Genomic DNA, 24,640 nt, shown 5'->3' on the forward strand with positions numbered 1-24,640 from the left:
TCACTCAGAACAGTGCGACATTTAACTCTGGACACGACAAAAGTCCGGAGTTTCGCCAACCCTTTTATTAAGGATACAAATAAACCCTTCACAAAAAAAGATGGGATTTTATGTTCACAAGACATGCACCAACATTTACACTTGCACCTATTGTAGTTTTTAAGATATTTCACCTGAAATCAAAAAATCCCATGGGATTTTGGAGGGATTTTTAATCCCACTTGGGGGATTTTCACTCCCACCAAAAATCCTATGGGAGAAAAAATATAATTTCTCCCATAGGATTTTAACTCCCATATTTAAACTTAATATGGGATATAATGTCCCATAGGAGGAAATGTCCCATAATGAACATGAAATGGCAGTAAATATCCTATTTGAGCATGAATGGGAATAGATATCCCAAATAAAACACAGGATGGGATTTTTATTCCATGAATATAACAATAAAACAGAAAATTGTATCTTAAAAAGTGTTGTTTGTCATGATTCTTAAAATGTACTTAAAAGCCAAGGCATGGCATTAATTTTTAAATATATATAGTAATTATAAACTCTTATGTGTAGGCCTATGTGTTTGTGAATAAATGTCTAAAAAACATGAGAGATAATAAAAGATATTAGAGCTCTGCATTACTAAACTTTTCCCCATGCAATTTTAATTGTATACATATAACCCTTGCACAAAAATATCCATATAAAATTGGACGGGACTATATTATTGCAACAAGCAGACAAGAACACCATGATATACTCATTCACACACGGGCACTGTAAGTTAATGTAAATATATAGTATGTGCATGTATAAATATATATACATGCACATACTACATGTATCTATTTACATCAACTTCCATTGCCCGTGCATTCACATGCAGTTGCTCACATTCACAACCCTTCATATGTCGTCAGGTACTAAAATATGTTCACAGGAACCGGTAATTTTGTCTGTATTAATAATAGTGTGGGTATATACCATATACCGTACCATCCCCTAATCAGCTGCTATTGGGGGGGGGGGGGGAAACCTACAAGGGCTGATACTTCACTCAAAACTTCGTTTCAAAATAGTTCTTAAAATTATCGTCACCCACCATCCTTGTGGTTTTATAAAGGGTAGCAGTATTATTACTACAGATTAAATTACCAGTTCCTGTGATATGTTGTTGAATTACGGAATAGGCCTAGCTTACAACTTGTTTACATATTCTAAAATTAGTGTTAAGTGCTTACGGTGAAACATGAACTCTGCTAGGTGATGCTAAGTTGTTTAGTGAACCGAATCAGACATCTCAAATAAGATTCTCGATTATTTAACAACACAAGAATCGTTTTACAAAATGCATGCTTCGGTCCATCTTTCCTTCCCTTGTACAATCGTATTCATTCTCAAGTCGAAGTACTTTCTCCGATTGCTACCTTTACCTAAAGCGTCGAAAAGACTTTGACAGGCGTGTCCGAATAAACGGTTAACAGACGTCTCGACTCTAGGGAAGTTCGGCTCTAAGTGTTCTAAACATCTCGAGCGATTTTATAGTGATAAACTTATATGATTTTCGACATTTGTGTATCAATGTTTTATTAATATTGTAGACTTTTTTTTACTCATAAAGCAAAGCAATGTTATCGCAAATTTTTAGGTCTACTTACAAATGTATTAACCCCGAGATCCGCCACTAATTAGTTACACAAGTTGTGTGGATACAACAGTCTTCACTTATCATTTTAATTTCATTGGATGATAAAATAGATGACGTTAATATTTTGAATACCTTGTATACGCAAAAGAATTTAACTATACGATGTTTATTTTTCAAATAAGAACTTCAGTGGCGAATGGGCGGATCCCCCGTCCCATTCCCATCCCTCACGCATAGTACTAATTATTTCCCCAGCCACTTAATGACCAGATATACACGACTATTGAATGTAAAGCACTGTTCAGTCATTGTGTACTCCCAATTAATTAACAATCTACCCTCGTAAATCATAATCGTTACGCTTCGTTGGACATGAAACCTTAAATCAATCCATTGACACTACTTAGTCAACGATTTTATATTGTGATACATTTCTATGATTTCGGACATTTATATATCAGGATTATCTGATTTATTTATCAGTGTTCAAAAAGCAAAGTACATGTACCGTTACAACGATTTTATACCTACTTCTTATAATACCCCCCTGGATACGCCACTAGCTAAATTAATTCTGGTGATGCCTATAACAGCGGTACATGTACTCACCTATCATTCTAACTTATTGAAAGTTAATATAAATGTAGATATAATCTAATGTAAACATTTTGAATACTTTATATATATATATATATATATATATATATATATATATATATATAAAGGCATGCCTTCATCATATGATGTTATGTTTATTAACTTTAGTGGTAGATAACCGAGAACGACACTCCACCCCTACTTCGCACAATTCAATTTCTAATATTGACAAGCGGCCCATTTTGACCAGATAGACATTACCCTTGAACGTAAAACACTGGTCAGTCATTGTGTATTTCTAATTAAAAAACTTCATCATTGAATACAGCCACTGACACTAGTCGTGAGTTGATTTTGTACGTGATAAATTCCTATGATCTTTACTCGTGTGTTTCATTGCTTATTTGGAGTTTTTATTTGTTTGGTTTTTCCCCCTTCTTCTTCTTCTTCTTCAAGAGCAAAGTATTGATATTGCAGTTTAACCCCCTGGAACCGCCAGTTATTAGGTAGACGTATTGTGTTGATCTACTAATTAGGTAAATGAAGTCAATGGATATCTGCGGTAATATTTAGCGTTATTCACTTAATATTAGCTTCCTAACTATATTGAAAGTTGAAATAAACAACGTTAACATTTCGAATACTTTAAATATCTAGGATACATAATCATACGAGGATTATTTTTTAATATTTTGAAATTAGAAAAACAACTTTAGAGGCGGAGGAGAGGAAGCCATCCCTCTTCCTGCAGGATTTATGGTCCAAAATTGACAAAAGGCTCGTTTTGACCAGGTAGAAATGGCACTTTCAAACGGAAAATATTGGTCAGTCATTGTGTACTTCCAATTAAAAAAACTACTCCCATTGTAACTCTACTTAGTCCCTGGTATTCTACAATGTACAATTTGAATATTTCATATTTGTATGGTATAAACAGTCACACGATGTTTAGTTAGGAAATTTAAAAAAATGTAGTGGGGACACTGGTCAGTCATTGTGTATTCCCAATTAACAAACTACCCTTTTAAATCCTACTCGTTACGGTTCGTCAGACACGACAACATCTTGTATGTATGGGTGTACTTGTTTATTGTAATTAAGGTCTGCTTCGCAATGAAAACCTGTTATCATTGACAATTAATTGTTATTCCACTTAGTCATCGATTTTTTATGTGATACATTTCTATGATCACGGACATTTATATATATATCAGGGTTGTCTTGTCAGGGTTTATTTATCATTATTCCAAAAGCAAAGTACTGTTATCACGATTTTATGCCTACTTCTTACCCCTCTGGATCCGCCACTAGCTAGATAATTTTGGTGATGCCTATAACAGCGGTACTCATTTATCATTGTAACATTATTGGAAGTTAAAATACAAGTAGATATAATGTTAACATTTTGAATACTTTACATATATACATGTTAAGGAATTCATCATATGATGTTTATTAACTTTAGTGGTGGATGACCGAGAGCGAACATCCCCCTCTCCCTCGCACAGTTCAATTTCTAGAATTGACAAGTGGCCCATGTTTACCCTTGAACGTAAAGCACTGGTCAGTCATTGTGTAATTCCAATTAACGAACTTCACCATTGAGTTCTGGCCGTTACGCTTCGTCAGACACTAACCCACTAATACTACCTAGATACTGATTTTGTACGTGATAAATTCCTGTGATCTTTACTAGTATGTTTCATTGTTTATTTGGAGTTTCTATCTGTTTGGGTTTTCTATTTTTTCTTTCTTCAAAAGTAAAGTATTCATATTGCAATTTAACTCCCTGGACCCGCCACTTTTTAAAAGTAAACATATAAATATAATTGTGTTGATCTATAATAATCAGGTAAATGAAGTCAATGGATATCTGCGGTAATATTCAGCGTTATTCACTTAGCTTCCTAACTATATTGAAAGTTGAAATAGACAACGTTAACATTTTGAATAATTTGAATATTTAGAATAGATAATCGTGCGGTGTTTATTTATGAATATTTTGAAATTTAAAAAAACCCAAAACTTTAGCGGCGGAGGAGCAGAAGCCACCCCTCCTCCTGCAGGATTTATGGTCCAAAATTGACAAAAGGCTCGTTTTGACCAGATAGAAATGGCACTTGAACGGAAAATACTGTTCAATCACTCTACTTAGTCCCTGATATTCTATACAATGTACAATTTGAATACTTCATATATGTACAGGAAATAATCACACGATGTTTAGTTCGGATATAAAAAAAATATAGTGGCCCAACTGGTCAGTCATTGTGTATTCCCAATTAACAAACTATCCTTTTAAATCCTAGTCGTTACGCTTCGTCGGACACGACAACATAACACATTGACCCTAACCGAACAAGTCTTGTAGTTAAGGTCTTCTGCTCCCAAATGGAAACCTGAATAAGATATCATTAAGGTCTTCCGTTTCCAACGGAAGATTTCGTTGTTCTTGACACTACTTAAATAAAAACAAAAATAGTGGTCCCACTAGTCAGTCATTTTGTATTCCCAATTAACAATCTACCCTATTATATTCTACACGTTACGCTTCGTCAGACACGAGATCATAAGCCATTGACCCTAACCTATCTAGTCTAGTATAAATGGGTTTTTTGTTTACTGTAATTCAGGTCCTCCGCTTCCAACTGAAGACCTCATTGTTATCTCTGTTATCATTATGGTCTTCCGCTTCCAAAGAAAGATTTCGTTGTTATTTTTGACACTACCTAGAGACATAATTTCGAACATTTATGTATCGATGATTTGTTGTTTGTTGTAATTTTTTGGTGGAAGCTTTACTGGAGTTGAAATAGTTACGGTTGATATTGGAAATAGATTTTACAATGAAGAACTAATACTGTCTTCATTACTAGGAAAACTTTAGTAGCGGACTGATCAAAGCACCCACCCTTTCCCCAACCCCTCGACCAGCCATCACGTATAGTTCATTTTCCAAAATATATAGATGCAACACTTGATCGTAAAATAGTGATAAATCAATGCATATTCCTAATCAACAAAATACATTTAAAAGTGCGACATTTAACTCTGGACACGATATAAGTGTGGAGTTTTTTGTCTATGACAACCACATATTTTCTTCAATAAAAACACTGAAATTTCACTCTGTCATTAAATGTACGTATACGACGCGATCTAATCAAGCCGGCATAGAGGCGCCCCATGCGAAAATTACCCTTATCAAATGTTACGTACTTCGGAGTTTTATTGAGCTTAATCCTAAATATTGCACATCTAGATAATTTTCCAAAAATATATGAAACTTTTTACTTGTATCAAAATTCTTTCTGTTTTATATCTTCTAAATTTTATCACAGAGTTAACTAACAGTCTCACTTGCGGAATTAAGGTAGCAGGGGACAGTTTCCCACTATAGGCCATTTGAAGTGATATTACATGTGTAAAAATGTATACAATAATTTTAGGATGCATGTCAAATGTAGCTGAGTGCTTAGTAAAAATGTTGATATACAACATGTAGGTGTCACCATGATTCCTAGCATATAGATGGGTGCAAATACGAAACTAAGACACGTGGTCAGTTGCTGAAGAAATTCCGGTGAAAACATGCAGGGTCTAGCAAAAGGTCTGTAGCTGTGAGGGAAGGTGGATGGCCCCATATGAGAGGTAGATTTTTGAGAAGGACAGATAGGGTTCTTGATTGTGCACAGTGTCTAAATCCCCATGGTTGGTACTGTGATGGTGTGGGGGTGGTGCGGATTAGCCCAAATGAGGGAAAATCAAAGCAAAAAAGAGGAACCTGCTCAGAGCATGTTTTGTGCACCAGCACCAGTATTTATAGATTACATGTAATTTAGGGTCATAATTTATTAACTACACTAATATGAAATACAAGTATTGACATAAAAGGGAAATATGATTTTTCATTAGTCTGTCATAATCTGACTTTGGTGTATACCCCCTATCCACAAGTTTCAAAACCAAAGAAACTGTCCCCTGCCACCTCACAATGCAATGTCACCAGCTATAGTTGAAGTATCACAAATTTAGACCTACGCTTAGCGCTCAGGGCCTCAGCAGTGAGGGATCTTTGACGTGCCAATGCCTGCCGCGATACTGGGCGTCTGTATGCAAAATAAAGTACTGTCGAGACAAAGAACTGACGTCACAACAATGTTTTAACTATGTTTACGTTTTAGGTTTGAGGCGGCCTTGGGGGTGGGGGGATCGTGATAAAGCAAGACCTCCTCCGGTTACAAAGCAAACGCTCTAAGTAAAAGTGTAGTACTGAACTACATGCACCGCAGCCGGCGGAAAAACGGCCGGGTGAATATGATTTTTCCATACCAGGGAATATATGATTTCGATCTCTCATAAATAGAAGTGGCAAATCAGACGAAAATGGTAGATCTAGTACAATAACGAATACACTGAACTAGACACTGTATAATTCATTCAGTCAACCATGAAACTAAGTCCCATGGGGATTCGGTACCTTTTGCTTGTCGTAAGAAGTGACTAAATGGGGCAGCCCTTCGGATGAGACCACAAAAACCGAAGCAGGAGTGGCACAATAAAAATTCCTCACTGCTCAACGGCCGTAAGCGCCGAGCATAGGCCTAAGTTTTGCAGCCCTTCACCGACGATGGCGATGTCTCCATATGAGTGAAAAATTCTCGAGTGGGAGATGAAACAATATATAACCAACCAACCTACACTATAAGTTAAAGCGCTGTAGAGAAAAGGCCAAAAACTACTGTAACATTTGACAAAAGGTCCCATAAATCGCGTAAACAGGAGGTCATTGTGAGGGAACTTACATATGTATACTTCATCTGTAAACATTTATCACCGAACCAAATTACATCTTCTTAACAAAGCCAGAGAGCTAAGTTATGACAGACGGAAGGAGCGACAGATGGACGGAGTGCAAACTAGTAGTTTTCTACATCCGCCGGCAGGTGACTAACAGAGCTTTTAATGAAAACAAAAAGACGTGTATGAATATTTTAAGGAACACTTCTAGTATACCGGTCCCCAAAATATGGCGCTAAAATGTGTGCCGCCGAAGGCGGTTTAGTATATATATACGATCGCGTTAGCGATCAGTAAAATCGCTAAAACGCAAAAAAAATCACAAAAATAAGCCCAAATTCGAATTCCTTGTTAAAAATGAAGTTTAAAAAACTGTTTTTTAAATCAGTTTTTTAAGTCCGAAATGAAAAATAATGCAAGAAGACCTACATTTCTTGTTGTAAAATAAATGGAATCTGTTGTTGAGCAAAATGGTCACGTGCGCTTTGTATACGTAATTCTCATGAATATTCGTATGATACGACGTCACTGGTATTGATGTAAACAAACTGAACAGCTGATTTGCGATGAAATGCCCTTAAAACTGAAAGAATTTTTTTTTGATTTGTGCTGATGTAAGAGAGTTGATTCACTGGTTACCCGGTAATAGGATTATCTGTTTTGATAAATCTGGACGGCAAAATCTGTGGCAGCTGTGACAACGGGAAATTTGGATTAAGAAAGGATTCGTCATATTCAAGCGACGGATTTGTATGGAGATGTTCTAACAAAACCTGCAACAAAAAAATTTCCATCAGGACTGGTAGCTGGTTCGAAAAGCACAAATTAACGCTGGAAAAAGTTCTGTTAATAACATATTTCTGGGTATACAAAGCTAGTGAAAGTTTCGTGAGACACGAACTTGAAATTGCAAGTCAAACTGTTGTTGATTGGTATAATTATTCCAGAGAAGTGTGTACCTGCATTTTAGAGAAGAATTCAGAAAAAATAGGAGGAGTGGGAAAATTTGTTGAAATTGACGAAAGTAAATTTGGTAAAAGAAAATTTCACAAGGGACGGAGAGTTGACAGTGTCTGGGTTTTTGGTGGGATTGAAAGGGAGACGAAAAGGTGCTTTTTTGTTTTACAACAGTGGCAGATCGAACACGAGAAACTCTGCTTGAAATAATAAAAGCCAGCATACAGTCCGGTACAACTATAATTAGCGATTGCTGGAAAGCTTATGATATTCTTGATAAAGAAGGGTTCGAACATTTAAAAGTAAATCATTCTGTAAACTTTGTAGATCCCGATACAGGGGCACACACCAATACTATAGAATCTACTTGGCGTGCATTAAAAAAGTCATTACCGGTCAGCGGCACAGTTAAATCTCTGTACGATACTTAATTTAGTCAGTACTGCATCCGAAAAAAATATCTTACAGACTGCCAAGATCCATTCCTTAAATTTCTAGAACTCATTAAATCTGTATATGACCCCTCGATACTCGTACCCAACCTTCATCAAAGCCAAAGGAACCCTTAATTGCCAAACAACGACTAGTTCTTCAACCCCTCGATCTGATTAATGCAAACAACAGCTTAGATGATTTTATGTTGTAAGGTAAGAATTTTTTAAAAACTATATTTGACTTGTCGGGGGCTGCCGCCCCCAAGCCCCCGCTTAGTATTCTCAAACGCCGTTGGCCTTTTATTTTTATCGCACGATTTTCATTGCTCAGCATCTGAGGCGAAAATGCAAATGGCGGTGTGTTTACATTCCGCTTAGCAACGGCAAGGGAAATAACTGTTCATGCACAGTCGCGTGCTTCTGGGGACCGGTATACTAGAAACTTCCCTATTTTAAATTGCAAGATATATAGAGGATATCTATATTGCGTGTTTTGATATTTGATTTATCCAACTCGTTGATATGGTGTATTTATTCGCGAGGCTTGCCGAGCGAATAAATACACCATATCAACGAGTTGGATAAACCAAACATCATAATACGCAATTATAGATGTTCTATTTATCTCATGCGTCTTCTTTTCACTTAATTTTGAGATGATCCCCAGTATGGTAGAAACAGCTGATTGAATCCGTGGCTCAGACGTCGTGCTTAATCTGTCTACCTTACGGCGGGGGAAAATAGTGCGCTTATACCATACAAAAGGGCATTTTTATAAAAAAAAACCATGGATGAAAATTGTTTTAGAAGGGATTATAGTTTATAATTAATAATGGTTTTGCCATTCCAACAAAAGTAACAACTATTGACCGGGTATAATTTATTTTTTGACGTAGGCCTGACCTTCCGATAAAAGTTTGATGTCGTCGTCGTTTTGAAATAAACGTAATAACGAATTAACGATCGATGAAAGTAATATTTTAATGCAGCGTTATTAGAATGTTCAACAGTTTACAATGAAAAGTAGAAGTGTTTGTGCATTTGGAGTTTATTTACGTAGTTTCTTTGGATCTGAGGGCGAGAGGAAATCCTGAGGCACTTTTAATAGGCCTAGCCTAGTAAGTAAAGCTGTTGAGATTTGTTACATTTAATATGCTCCAGAAAAAAGAGACTATGCTTATGAATACTTGGTACCGCAGCATGTCGAAGTACTTTCGATTAGGCTTGTCCAGTAGACGGTCGATTCCTTGTCGATGATAATAGTGTGCACATATTTTTGTTTTCTGATGGTAATTTTTGATTAGTAACAGACCGAGTTGGCATTTTCGTGGCCGGTAACTTGCATTATATTTCAGTGGGGGCAACATCTTTTAATTTTGCTATAAAAGGAATTCTAAATAGATACAGAATAATAAGTTTTAAGCTTTATTCCATGCATGGATATGCATAAACACAAAAAATATGTCATCCAAGCGGGGACAGTGTCAAAAGTAGTTCGGACCGGAAGTGCTTTATCAAATGGGTGCTTTATCTCACTTTCAATATACACCACACGTATGAGATAGATATGTGCATCAACAAATTCCTCTTGAGGATAATTATACACATAATATATTATAACATTGAAGATAAGTGTGAACATTGTTAATTAAGTACAACTTTTAAAAAACACCTTTAAAACATACATGGAGAGGGTTAACATAAAATCCTGCTGCGCTATCCCATTCAATATTGAATAAGATAATGGTTTAATAACAACAACAACCCCTTCCAGAATAAACAAGATCCTGGAATAACATCGATAACATTGTCTGAAAGTCAACTCTATAATCATCATAAACCTCATCAAGTTCAGCACAAAACAACAAGGAACGAACCTTCCAGAAATTTATTTTTGCAAACATTTATTCAATTGTGTGATGGTACATTTACCATTGACCAATTTCAATGGCTAAGCACACTGAAAACAAATCTAATAAATATGCTATAACTTGCATTTGGCATGGGAAAACGCTAAGCCTTCTTTAACAATCCAAGTAAATTAAACATTGATCTTTTTAGCAAACTCTTTATTGATCAAAATATTACAAATGACTATAATTGTATATATATATATATATATATATATATATATATATATATATATATACATGTAAAATCAGCCGAACAAAAATATCCTATCGTGCATGTTTATCATTTCTGTTGTGTTTTGTTTGTTGTAATAGGTCTACAAAATACATGTAGATGTACAATAAACAAGATGCGTTTGTGAAACATTGATGCCCCTGTATGACAGCAAAGTAAGTCTGGTACCGTACCCAAAGAAAGGTCTTGTTACTAGGAATGCACATGTGAAATATGAAAACTCTATCACTAACCATTCAAAGTTTATGACCATTTTCTACTCTAAAAATTAGGTCAAACTCCAAGGTGACAGTCACAAGGTCAAAAAGTTTATTACTAAAAGAAAGGTCTTGTCACAAGGAATATACATGTGCAATATGAAAACTCTATCACTAACCATTCAAAGTTTATGACCATTTTCTACTCTAAGAATTAGGTCAAATTCCAAGGTGACAGTCACAAGGTCAAAATGTTTATTACTAAAAGAAAGGTATTGTCACAAGGAATACAAAACCCTATCACCATTCATTCAAAAGTTCTGGCCAAGGTTAACGTTTTTGCAAACAAACAGATGGACAGAATGAAAAAAAAAATGCTCCCAAATATCCGATTTCTGGGGCATAAAAATATTGGTCTCTGTTTTCAAGCCTATTGATACAGTAAAATGCTAGAAAATGCAAAGAGGTGATTGATCAGACGGTTTCTATGACATACATTATACCTGTGCATGTATGTAGCTCATGATTTCCCTGACCAACACACACAATTTATTTTGGCACCAAGGTGTTGGCTATCCTACAGAACTCCACGCTATCATCAATCACCATGGCTGATTATGTAATCTTAATGCATTTTTCTTCTTCACTTTTCATTTTCAGAAAGACATGTGGTAATACGGAACTTTCGGGATGTGTTGGAACGACCGATTATATTTGACGTTTATACATGTACATCACGGTCACGTGATAATAACCAATTGTAGGGCAAAGTTGACATAGATATAAATGGTGTTTCGCTAGCAGAAGGTCAGTAAAGAGCTATACGCTGTCCTATGCTGACGATCCAAGTCACTATTGGCGCTTAGTACCTGGGTGTAAATTAGATGGAAGGGAAAAGGCGCATTTAGACGCATATCATTGGATGCAAGACATGAAGTTTTACCGATATCCTAAATATATTCCCTATGTTTATTTCCTTCGCCAACTCACATAATTTAATCAAATGCATTTTCCTTCAAAATGGTTGTAGTGATTTCTTTCTTTCAAAGGTAGCATTTAAATGCAAGAATTTAATAACAAATTAAGTATCCATGCTTAATTACGTAGTTGTTATTGTAATCCGGAAGTGATTACGTTCAACGCGCGATAAAAGTCAGAGTGAATCCGTATCTCGAAAGTCCCGTATTGATATTGTTTTTCGCTATGAAACACAAAGCTCAGGTGTATATAGTCACTGTTTATTGAATGATACTATCAATGAAGTATGTGAAAATGGTGTTCGATTACGCCCGTTTGTTCTTCAGTTTCTAAAGCATAGCGTGGGTAATATATTGAACTCTATCCTCGTTTTAAAGAAATTCTTCATTTTCTGACGTCATACTAACGGTTACAGTCAGTTCTATATCCATTTATTTATCTCAGAGAGACACAAGTTTATACATAATGCAGTATTTTTTTTTTAGACTTTCGAATCTTATATCATCTATTGTCATCTATTTCTGTGATAGGACGTAGAATACCCAGATAACGCCATTGGTGGAAGCGAAGATTGGGTGCGATTTCTGACGTTTCAATAGACAGTACCTTTAATTAACAAAAATATACCTACTCGTTATGAAAATCAATAAAATCAATAAATGAATCAATCATAATGATTTTAATTGCAATAAGGATGACTAACGTAGGAAGGTTTCTGAAATATAGAATTAGGTGTCTATGATAATTGTCGATAGCGATATACCCTGACTTCGTATTTCACTGGGATTGGCTTTTAACATATATTCCATCTACAACATCATGTTCTGTTCAGGACTAATTTAACTTCTGCAATATACTGGTCATCGTTCTTTCTTTTCCTGAATGGACTTTTCAAAAAGTTCGCCATTGAGGGAATAGAAATCAGCCGTTGGTAGTATTTCTGCAAGAAAAAAAATATAAACATGGAACGGTGAATATAAACATTGATCAATCTCGTAACTTCCATAACGAATACAGAATTAGGGGTAGGGCTAATACAGACCCCTGGGTACCTAAGAGGAGTAAGCATCCCCTGTTCACCTGTCACATCAGCCGTGAGTCCTACATTTCGAACGGGTAAACGGAGTAATTCGTAGTCAAAATCAGTGTGTAAAGAATGACCTCAATTGGTATGCAAAATGTCAGATAGAATTTTACACAATGACAGGTTGCATTGGTATATTAGATCGGTATAACGACTTCAAAATGTGCAACATGCCGACTTTAAACGAGATAATTGAAACTCCTGTAACATCAGTTTATTTGTCATTAGTCTGCCTTTATTTAAACATGTCAAAGAACTCATTACACAATTTTAAAAATCAACTTCCGATATGTACTTTGTGCTTACTCACCCCTTTCCAACTTTTAAAACTTTGTATCAGTCAAGCCGAAAGCCTACTTCAAAGAGGAGGCGAATTTTATTGATATGTGGTGACTTTCACGGGGCCTAAGATACCATTTTTAATTATTATGATTAAAGATCTCGGTTATATAATCTGTTTCGTTTCGGCATGTTTTGTTTCGTTTCGGCATGTTTTGTTTCGTTTCGATAGGTTTCGTTTTGTTTCATTTCCATTTCGGTTCGCACTTTACAGGCACCCGATTTTATGTAACAATAAATGTAAAGAAATAATAATGTTCTGAAGTACTTTTATAAATATCCTAACTTAAGATGTCCCTAATATATCGATAAACTACACCCTATGACGTCCTAATGTGATCTTAGGCTATTCCAAACTTTTTTCTTTTCTTCTTCCTCTTAGAATAGAAAAGAAAAGAAGATATGACTGTCATATCTTAGGATTAACCTTAGGACATATCTTAGGATTAATCTTAGGACATATCTTAGGATTAATCTTAGGACATATCTTAGGATTAACCTTAGGACATATCTTAGGATTAACCTTAGGTCATATCTTAGGATTAACCTTATGACATATCTTAGGATTAACCTTAGGACATATCTTAGGATTAACCTTAGGTCATATCATAGGATTAACCTTATGACATATCTTAGGATTAACCTTAGGTCATATCTTAGGAATAACCTTAGGACATATCTTAGTCAAGGTTCATGAACATGCCTACAGTGTATGTAAATATCATAGTCACCTGTACTTCCACGTAGTCATCGAAGAAATGTTCACCTCCGTATTCTATACACATCAGAAGGACCTCCAGGAAGCCTACATCAGCCAGCGTCAGCGAGTTCCCTACCAAGAATCCGGTTCCATTTTCCTTTAACCTCTGTTGTAAAAGTAGAAAAATCGTTATACTCTCCTGGGTACATTTCTAGGAAGGAATACAGAAAATAAAGTTTTGCGTAGTAGGTTCCTTTGGGGGTTGTACCCCCCCCCCCCCCCCCCCCCCCCGTTAAACACTTTTAACAAAAACGGATCATATTTTACCATAGTGGGGCCTTGACACACACACCCACCTCTTATTGGGCGGAAAAGGTATAAACATGGGTCGTAACCACCCCATCCCCCTTTGTAAATTTTCTGGATCCGCCCCTGTTGTATAGGGTTACAATTTTGTGTTTGAAAGAAATGGTAGTATTTGTTTAGTACTGTAATGTTTCATGCTTGGAAAGAATTCAATTTCGTACATTGGAAATAGAAAAATAAACACCATAAAAATGTTGAATTCTACAATAGCTGGAAAAAAAGACTTGCTTTTCCCTCGGAATCAGATATAGTCATTAAACAATTGGACTTTATAGGAGGCGAATGTAGGTACTTACGCAGACTACAATCACTAAAACAAAGTACTACATGTACTATAAGGAAGTCACAACATTATGTGTAATAGGAGATTCATAGTACTATACACATTCTAGGAGAGTCCAGTGACTGAATGTACTGTAGGATAGTCAAGTGACTGAATGTACTTTAGGATAGTCAAGTGACTGAATGTACTTTAGGATAGTCAAGTGACTGAATGTACTTTAAGAGAGTCAAGTGACTGAATGTACTTTAGGAGAGTCAAGGTACTTGTACTGAAATGTAATACAGGACAGTCAAGGTTGACTCTGTACTAAATTCACTATAGAATATTGAAGTGATGTACTGTAGGAGAGTTGAGGTACATGTACTATAGAGAGTCATAGTACCACGTGTACCACAGGAAAGTCCAGGTACTACACATATGATAGAAGTGTCATGTGCTATATAGGAGAGCGAAAGTAAAGCATGTAATAAAAGGTAGTCAATGAAAAAGTACTAGATTTATTTTAGGAGAACCATGATACTACGTGTAGGGGTAGTATTGGAGTGTCAAGTATTAAATGTAGTTTAGAGAAGTGAAGGTACTATAGGAAAGTCAAGATAGTGCATGTACTAAAGGAGAATATGTATGTACTACGTGTACTATAAGTGTTAGACATCTCATAGGAGAGCTAAAGTACTAATTGTAAATTCAAACGTACTACACATACTGTAGGAGAATAAAAAGTATTACACATACTGTAGGAGAATAAAAAGTACTACACATACTGTAGGCGAATAAAAAGTATTACACATTCTGTGGGAGAATAAAAAGTACTACAAATACTGTGGGAGAATAAAAAGTACTACACATACTGTGGGAGAAAAAAAAGTACTACACCTACTCTGGGAAAATAAAAAGTACTACACATAATGTGGGAGAATAAAAAGTACTACACATATTGTGGGAGAATAAAAAATACTACACATACTGTGGGAGAATAAAAAGTACTACACATACTGTGGGAGAATAAAAAGTACTACACATACTGTACTATTACAGGAATCAAAGTACTATACTCATTCATACATATGTACGGTAGGACAGTCAGCGTACCACATAGGTCACTGTAAGAGAGTACGCCTTATCAATTACTTTCGTTGGAGACATAAAATTGTCACGGAGAGGTGATGATGAACTACATTCATAAACTTTAATTTATGAGGGTAGATAAAAGATTTACTACACAAACACGGCTGTATATTGGTTTTTAAATCCTTTTGGCAAACACTACTTAAATTCAAAGTAAAATGCAGTAACTAAATCACTGTATGAGGTGGCACATTTTGCAAAAGTGATGTTTCGTTGAATTTCTTAACAATTTACGTATCAGTAGCAATATGGATGGATGGATAGAATAAATACATGTACATAGATAGATAGATGAAAGACAGACAGACAGACAGATAGATAGATAGATAGATAGATAGATAGATAGATATATATATAGATAGATAGATAGATAGATACATTGTAGATAGATAGATAGATAGATAGACTCCACCACTACATGCTGTGGCCTTGGTTGAATATGGAAGGTTTAGTCATTGTACATGTAGGAAGTAAAGTGTTACCTTTTCCAGCGCAGGGAAATATTTGCTGTCTCCAGCGGCTTTGGCGTCCGCTATAACTTGTTCTTCGGTTTTCAAAAATTTCAAAGTTAAAAATATATACTGGAAATCTCTTGAGGCATCATAGTACATGTCAATCCTGTGAATAAATATGCCAGGAATTAATTAATCAATCTTTCAAATATATGACAGAAGATGGAAGTTTATAAAACTACAGTCCTTCTGTATATTAGATAATTCAGACTATGAAAATATACTTCCACTCCCCCCTCCCCCCCCCCCAAATCATTTCAAAAAATTCACGACTTAACACTTAAAGTATGCAATACCAACAACAGTACATTTGTTGTTTTATTGAAAAAAATATTATTAACGGTCACTCGTTCAAGAACAATAAACAAATCCCCTGCATATTTATACAAAAAAGAATTTTTGTTTTTAAAAATGGTTCATGAAGTTGTTTGAAGTAGAATTTAGGTGAACTGGCTGTGGATAAACCTCTGTTTCTGGTAAGTATTCAGAAATTATTTTATAAGCAAACACTAGAGAGAAAAGGGCACTTGCAAACTTTGAAGAATATCCCCTATAAATCTACAATCAAACAAAGGTGTGTGGTTAAATTAGCATATATCTGCATAAAAAGATTGTGAAGTTAAATTTCAAACTTATAGGTAGAATCTGGGACTGACTGAGATGACGTTTTATTACCGATGGACTTATTAAAACATAAATAAGAGATCTTGTTTAAAACAAAGTTTTGTATGAAATTCAATTGTTCATAGGAAATATTTTACGCAGGTACTTCGGTTCCTCGCCTAACTATATAAATGTAAATATGTAGTTAAGGAATGAATCGTTTAAACAATATAAAGTATGTTGAGGCAGTTTGCGCATTATAAACCACAAACCTGTTTTTATAAAATATTGTAAACTGTCCTAACTTACTTTAGGCCTATATCGTATAAAATGAATATAAATTACTTACATTTCTTATAATTTATTTTAAAAAACGGATTGGATGTAATTTGATAAACAGTCATGAATAAAGCATCATTTTTGTTGTTGATGCGGAGTAATATTGTCATGGCAACAGAATGAAACAATTCATGAATGACTTCATTTCACAATAATAACTGCATTGTGACATAAATCCTACGACATCATATGGCGCGATTTCACAACTTTGTTTAAACCATATAAAGAATGTCGACGAAGTAGAATTTAAATCGCGTTGAACAGGTAAAATCAAATTATTCTGTAATACAATCTATGATAATGAAGTAAAACAAAATAGCTACATTGCTGCCATCTTGTCGTCTGCGCTGTAAAGCCCGCCTTTTCTCGCCACGTAGCGAACAATAGCACCCGTCTGTACCAATTCCATGTCATCAATCCTCAGTAGCGGCACTTGCTTGAATGAAAGGGCACCATCTATAAAAAAGGAAAAAGAAAGAAATATTAACAATAATATTTAGAGCACAAAATTCATAATTACATTTTACAAATTGACAATATTTGTCAATAGAATATTGACAAAAATTACATCATTATTGCTGGAAAAGGTGAAGGTAACGAACAGTTATCAATCTCATACACTAACTTTCTAGAGAGTCCGCGCTGAGTTTACATCATTGGATTGTGACGTCAATGTTTTGACTGTAACGGATCTGGAAATTTTCACCCCTCTAGAAATCACTGTCAACCGAGGTGTAGCCGAGGTTGACAATGGTTTTCTCGGGGTGAAAATTTTCAATGTTACCCTCAACTACATGCAATATTTATAAATACTTGCCATTTAATGTTCCGCGGTCATCGTGAGAGGGGACTTTTTGAATATTTTCAAATTTGTGAAAATTTAGAGGGGAAAAATCAAAGTATTGAATGTATTGAGTAAATCTGTGCGTGATAATTTTGACGCAAGAAAAATGCTTTTACTTTGGCAACATTAGCGGGGTGTAATATCTGTAATTTTACCAATTATTCCAAATGTGCGATCTATTACAAACTTGATTAAGTTATTACGACTGTCTGAAGTATTTCCGAGATTTTATCTCGTTATTACGACTGTCTGAAGTATTTCCCATATTTTACCCCGTTATTACGACTGTCTGAAGTATTTCCGAGATTTTATCTCGTTATTACGACTGCCTGAAGTACTTCCAAGATTTCATCTCGTTATATTGATTTTTTATCTCATTACGACGTTTGATAGTCGTAAAATTTTACAAGTGATTCTCTCTCTCTCGTTATTACGACTTATTATCTTGTATTTACATTTTTTTTTACACCACTAGGCTTTCATAGAATTAGGTATTCTCCGTAAATGACTTTTTTTATCCCACGCGATCTACATAACTCGTACTGCAACGGGAAATTACAAACAGTGTGTGGCTGTAATTATATAGATATTTTATGTACTTTTAACAACTGATGTGTGAAATAAATTCAATGATGCAGAGAATTATGTACGTGTATAAATTTACCTTCTAACAAGTTCTCAAACTGTTTTCTCTCCGTTAAAAAACTCTCTGTAAACTGATAATAAAAAAGAAGATATTAGGACATATTGTTTTAACACGACATACTAATTTGAATTTATGTAATTCTAAATTAATTACATGTCCTCAATGAGTTAAAACCATAATTATAATTAATTCACCAATTATTACAAGAGAAGTGTACATTTCAATGTTGATACTGCACATGCCTATGTAGTAATGAATTAAAGATCCTGTTTATATGATTAATGAGATGAAAAATATTCTGAAGATTAATATACAATGTATTTAGTAAAATTATTTCTCTGTTTCAAGTCAATCACATGTACTTGAATCGCAAAAACCAAGTTAAAGAATATCCATGGCATATCGACAGTGATCGAAGTTAACGTTGTAGATGTAAATAAAATAATGTATACATTGTATTCTTTCCTAGGTAGAATGTGTCCATGTCTTAAAGAATGTGACATTTAAAAGAAACAGCTTTAATACACACCCCTCTCACCCTACCCCCCAACAAAAAGAAAACAATGTCAAACATACCGGTATTTCTGAGGCAGCCAGCATCATACGCACAATCTCTCCCCGACCACGTCCATTAAAGTACACGAGATGCGCCATACTTGTAAATTTCTGGTCACTTTGCAAAGACGGCCTGAAAAAAAACAACAACGAAGGAATTTTAGTCATAAGCGACACTAAATAATCCGCCGGCCAAAGCACACACATAAATCTTTCGTACACATGCACAGCGAGTGGTGAGGGTAATGTTTAGGTGTATTTTTAGATGGGGAAAAGCATGTCGATACATAAATATTTACACATCATACATGTCAAAATATGCAGTATTATAGAAACACTGACGAATGCCTCCACGATATCAAGAACAAATAAATTGCACACCTGGTATCAAATACCCCCGCTTTGTTTAAAATGTCGTGGGATTTCAAATGTTACTTGTAAATATGTACAACACCTGTTGAAATAACGTTGTTTTTCCTTATTTCCGTATTTCAATGGTTCATATATCAAAACAAATTGTTCGCTATTATAAGTTTATTACAGAATGCGTGGATAAACATCTATACCCAAGTAATTATACGTACATAGATATCGTGAACATTACTTGCGTGTTTAAAATACTTTTGATATTTACACGCATGCTAACGGGGCCTTTAATACACGGTCATGTTGGTCCAATATATATATATATATATATATATATATATATATATATATATAAGGTGACCGATCGCGGGGATCATTATGACGCAATTCCTACCTCTTAATGTCTTACCTGTTCTGTAAATAACAGCAAAGGAAAAATTTACGATACAATGTCAATCCATATTGTGGCAGTTTAAATGACCTAATGTTTACACCCATCCTTTATCAACTAGAAAGATCTCATTAATTGCCAAACGACTTATACCCGCTATATAATTACGACGTGAGACCCAGCAAAGTCATTTAATTCAGTTCAAGGTTTAACGAATCATAAGCTGATTAAGGATTTGAAATCTCGGACGGTCTACGGCTCTCGAGCTAAGGAAATCATATGCATTGTCAGAATAGTCGGCGCTAAAAAGTAATTCAAAAGACGGACCATGGTTAAGGCAGATGGGATTTAAAACATGTAATTATATTGATTTAAATAATCATTTTTGAAGCAAAAATCGGTGATACACATGTACATATATTACGATTCCAGATAAGTACATGTATATAAGTATGTACAACTTAGTAATGTTAAACGTTATCAGTTTATCTATAGGTCCTCTGCACTATATAGTCCGCTCAGTATATTGTCATTTTAAACTAGAATAGGCACGATACGGTCGTTTATTTGCCAGTTTCAGATGATACCATTTTCAAATATTCTAGAAAAATGTAGCTAAAGGTTTAAATACACATTCATTACGTAATTCTAATATAAAAACCGATATACTCTACCCCTGTGTAGTGTTTTGTAGTACACACACTCTAATCTCCCACACTGTTTACAATTTACTCTACCCCTGTGTAGTGTTTTGTAGTACACACACTCTAATCCCCTGTGTAGCGTTTTGTAGTACACACACTCTAATCTCCCACACTGTTTACAATTTACTCTACCCCTGTGTAGTGTTTTGTAGTACACACACTCTAATCCCCCACACTGTTTACAATTTACTCTACCCCTGTGTAGTGTTTTGTAGTACACACACTCTAATCCCCCACACTGTTTACAATTTGAAGTGATGACCTAGATCTGAGATCATGGAAATGCAAGTCGAAGAAACTGAAAGTATGCGAACTACTGCAAATTATCAGTTTCTTACCAGTCCAGATTGAGTAGGTAAATATATTTTAGAATTTAGGATATCGTAAGCTATATGTGTAAATATGAAGTTAATTGATTGAAACGAAACACATGTTGTTTGTCTAACTATAGTTCATGAAATGCAACAAGTTCGAAGTGTGACATATGCTACGATAATAAAAGTTAAGATGAAAAACAGCAAGTGTACAACGAATGGGAAGAGAGAGAGAATGTTTCGTTTGGTATGGGTGTGTCATGTCCATTTTTTCTCTCTCTCATGGCCATCGATGCAATAAAAAATGTTGTGATATTGTATGACTACTTTTTGGCCATGTTCAGTTTGTGAAGAGAACATTACTAGAAGCGGCTATAAGATAATTATATGACGGCTGCCAGAAACCGGCTTCCATACTATATTCATTACACACACACAAATTAAATATCCACACTTTTTATGGCTTCCTTCATTAAGTTTGCACAATGACTTGCACAGGTCTTACAAAGTCGATAGTGTTTGTCATAAAAGAATTGAAATTGTAGTGCAATGCTCTATTTCATCGCGCTGTCTATTTGCGATTTCTTTGTAATCTTAAACGAATTCTAACCTTCGGTGTATAAAAAAACAGTTAAGAATTATACTTTGAAGATCGGTATAGTAATAGTAAGTAAATATATCGGCAAATTTCAACTTGCAACCTCTATCTTGATTTTTTTTTTCTTCAAATTAACAATATAATTTTTTAAAATTTTTTTTTTTTCAAATTTAGGGCACTTAATCTCAGCGAGATTCGTCGAGGTTGGATATTTGGACTGACGCCTCTACCGAATCTCAGACCAGTGTCACACAAAGTGAATCTGAAAATCTTGCCTGGACTTCGGCCGCTTTTTGCGATTAAAATGGATTAAACTGAATTCCGTGCCCGCTTTAACTTTCCGCCTTAGACATCCTATTAACTCCATATCACAATGAAATATGCATTTCTTACCTTTACATGGTGTAAATCCCACAGTAAATAAATGGCCTCCATTTCATTTTTACCTTCTCAACACGGAAGAGTTCCGATATATATTTCATGATAGTTCGTACTCCGACTGGAGATACAGAATTCACTGATTGACAATTACTTTATACAAAGCATTTAAGCATAAAAATTAAAAGCAATAAAAAGAAAACTGTGTAATATTAACCAATCTATTTGAATGCGTCCTAAATTATCGGAACTTTTCATTGTTGAGAAGGTAGATATGAAATGGTGGCCATTTGCAACGGCTTAAAAAATAGCCAACATTATTTTCTGTGGAATTTACTGTGGAATTTACACTATGTAATGATAATAAATGCATAATTCATTGTGATAAGGTTTAACCCATTTTAATCGCAAAAAGCGGCCGAAGTTCAGGTATGATTTCCCGAATCACTTTGTGTGACACTGGTCTGAGATTCGGATGAAGCGTCAATCCAAATATCCAGCCTCGACGAATCTCGCTGAGATTATAAGGCACTAACTTCACGAGTTTCCTAAAAGTTTATAATTTAAATGATATTATATTCATCTGATTTCCGGACTCCACCATTTAATCAATTTATCAATAGAGGAAGGTTATGAGATAGAAATCAATATATCAACATGGTTAAATGGTGGAGTCCGGAAATGAGATGAATATGATATGATTTAAATTATAAACTGTTGCGTTGTACGATGAACTATATCACTGTGCACTATCTGTATAGTATCTTGTGGAATTACTCTCAAGGCTTTGTCGATCCATGCTACAAACAAACTTAAAAATGATGAAAATGAATTCTAGATGTACAATTTTTTAAAGTGAAAAGAGTATAATTTACCACGTGTGGAATATACATGTAGTTTATTTCCATGATTTATTTAGTGGGGAAAATCTTATAGTCTCGGATTATAATGGGGTGGGGAGTATTTTCCAAGTCTCTTCCTTATATCAAAGGGATTTTTTATTTGTATGTATTACAACGATATACAAGTAGGTATGTGGAGACGCTATGTATCAATAATTTGATAAAACAGACTACAGGAACCTCATAGAAATGTCTAGTGCTTAATTTCTGAAGTGTCAGGGTTCACACGTTATCTTAAACTGAAATTTACGGTGGAATAAATTCATAATTTCATTGGATGTATGATGGGCACCGATTGGTGTAGTGTTCACCCTCCCTGAAGATTTGGACAGGAATTAAAGCACGAGGATGTTTTTATCTTTACAACTGCTGTCAAATGAAAATATGTATATGTGTAAAGTTCCTTGTCAAATGATTATCTATCATTTATCTTTGGTATTTTATATATGTAAGTCTCCAATTCTAAATATTTAGTTTGTGTGACAATAATTTTGATATTTTATTGTGACCTTGAAAAATCGCCTCACTGCTGTTCTACGGCGCACACTATACATCGTTTGTCTTGTTTTGTTTTGAACATATTTTATTGATGAAATCTGTTCAAAACAAAACAAAACAAACATCGTTTGTAAACAGCACGAACTGGTGTATTTGCTACATGTATATAACCAATGATACAATTGTACATTTATTGAATAGATTTAAAACTTCTGGCCTAATTTATTAATGATATGGTACCTGTAAGAATGCAGGAATTTATACCTTACTACATGCATGTATATAATTAATAGTTCAGTTGGTAACCCATATATACATGGACATTTGCTTATACATGTAAGTAGAACATACTGGTGTTTTTAAAAAAAATAAAGCGTCACGTGATAATAAGCCGACATCAATGGAGTTATCGAGGTTGGTCGGTCGCAGTCAACATCTGGTGTTTAACCTTAACATGTTGCTGTCCTTTAGAAAAGGATTGTACAACACGTGGGCCATAGACATGTTTCTATCAAACGCTGGGGCTGTTCCGATATACATGTATGAGCTTAATGGATATGAAACATTTGTTGCTTTGGCCTTTATCCTCAGAATTAAGAGTAATCCCTGAATTTGATCTGGATCTTAGACCGAGTTCAAACTCAAGGACACAAACTGGTCCACGATATAAGAACTAAAGTTAGAGTTGCATATCTTAATGCAATGATATAAATCTGGCAACAGAATACCTTAATTCAATGCTATAAATCTGGCAACAAAATACCTTGATCCAAGGATATAAATCTGGCAACAGAATATTGATTCTCACAAGCTTGATTGTCGTATCTCAGTGCAACTTCACAAATGATATGAGCAACAATATATTACCTTCTTTGTTGAGCGTTGTTAAGGTGAACGTGTTGCCATGTAACTATGTACAAATGAATAAGACTCGATATCATTTATTGTTTTTATCATCAATGCTAAAACAAACAAACGGAACATTTTGTTTTAAATTTCGCATAACAATTGTTTATCATATACATGTATTGCTACTTCCGATAAAACGTATTTTTGCATGTGCAATCTCTCTCTCTCTCTCTCTCTCTCTCTCTCTCTCTCTCTCTCTCTCTGATGTGTGCCACAGTCCTTGCGGAGGAACATGACGCTGATATATCCAACGATAAGATCTATACCAACCAAATACAGTAAAGCATGATTATAGCGAACATGCTTATAACGTACACATACAGCGAAGAGATTTTCCTTCCCTGCTGCTTTAGAAATATGATTATGAATTCATCTGACATTCCGAATTACGTTGATAACGCATCAAAATTGTTTGACACTTCGCTATAAGC

The 24,640-nt window shown here is 34.9% G+C and overlaps 1 protein-coding gene and 1 long non-coding RNA gene across 5 annotated transcripts in view; one reads left to right on the forward strand and one right to left on the reverse strand.

Annotated features, from left to right (window-relative positions):
* Positions 1-5,685: 5,685 nt before the first annotated feature.
* LOC130052547 (uncharacterized) overlaps positions 5,686-24,640 on the forward strand; it is a 65,561-nt gene continuing 46,606 nt past the window's right edge. Inside the window, exon 1 of the long non-coding RNA XR_008800887.1 lies at positions 5,686-5,890. This is a non-coding gene — a long non-coding RNA (uncharacterized LOC130052547). The remainder of the gene's footprint in view (positions 5,891-24,640) is intronic.
* LOC125675988 (glutathione S-transferase 3-like) lies at positions 11,995-21,934 on the reverse strand. 4 transcript variants are annotated; one of them, XM_048913859.2, is made up of 7 exons: positions 21,916-21,934; positions 19,171-19,282; positions 18,613-18,664; positions 17,428-17,560; positions 16,133-16,268; positions 13,905-14,039; positions 11,995-12,690 (listed from the first exon to the last, which is right to left on the reverse strand). In XM_048913859.2, exons 2-7 carry the CDS (start codon positions 19,246-19,248, stop codon positions 12,568-12,570), a joined length of 657 nt encoding a protein of 218 aa, XP_048769816.1. In that variant the 5' UTR covers positions 19,249-19,282; positions 21,916-21,934; the 3' UTR covers positions 11,995-12,567. The 4 variants fall into 4 exon arrangements, with proteins under 4 accessions (XP_048769816.1, XP_048778040.1, XP_048769812.1 ...); XM_048922083.2 differs by lacking the exon at positions 21,916-21,934 and adding an exon at positions 20,743-20,759; XM_048913855.2 differs by lacking the exon at positions 21,916-21,934 and adding an exon at positions 20,581-20,599.

This window comes from Ostrea edulis, chromosome 3 (genome assembly GCF_947568905.1).
Source record: "Ostrea edulis chromosome 3, xbOstEdul1.1, whole genome shotgun sequence".
Taxonomy (NCBI): Eukaryota; Metazoa; Mollusca; class Bivalvia; order Ostreida; family Ostreidae; genus Ostrea; species Ostrea edulis.

What these genes read in the sequence shown, in the direction of transcription:
- LOC125675988 (XM_048913854.2), bottom strand. Translation starts at nt 20,013, where the DNA reads ATGGGTGTAAACATTAGGTCATTTAAACTGCCACAATATGGATTGACA. An exon ending in TGGCTGCCTCAGAAATACCG is followed by an intron (nt 18,665 to 19,170) that starts GTATGTTTGACA and finishes TTTTATTATCAG; the next exon opens with TTTACAGAGAGTTTTTTAAC. An exon ending in ATTTCCCTGCGCTGGAAAAG is followed by an intron (nt 14,040 to 16,132) that starts GTAACACTTTAC and finishes CTTTTACAACAG; the next exon opens with AGGTTAAAGGAAAATGGAAC.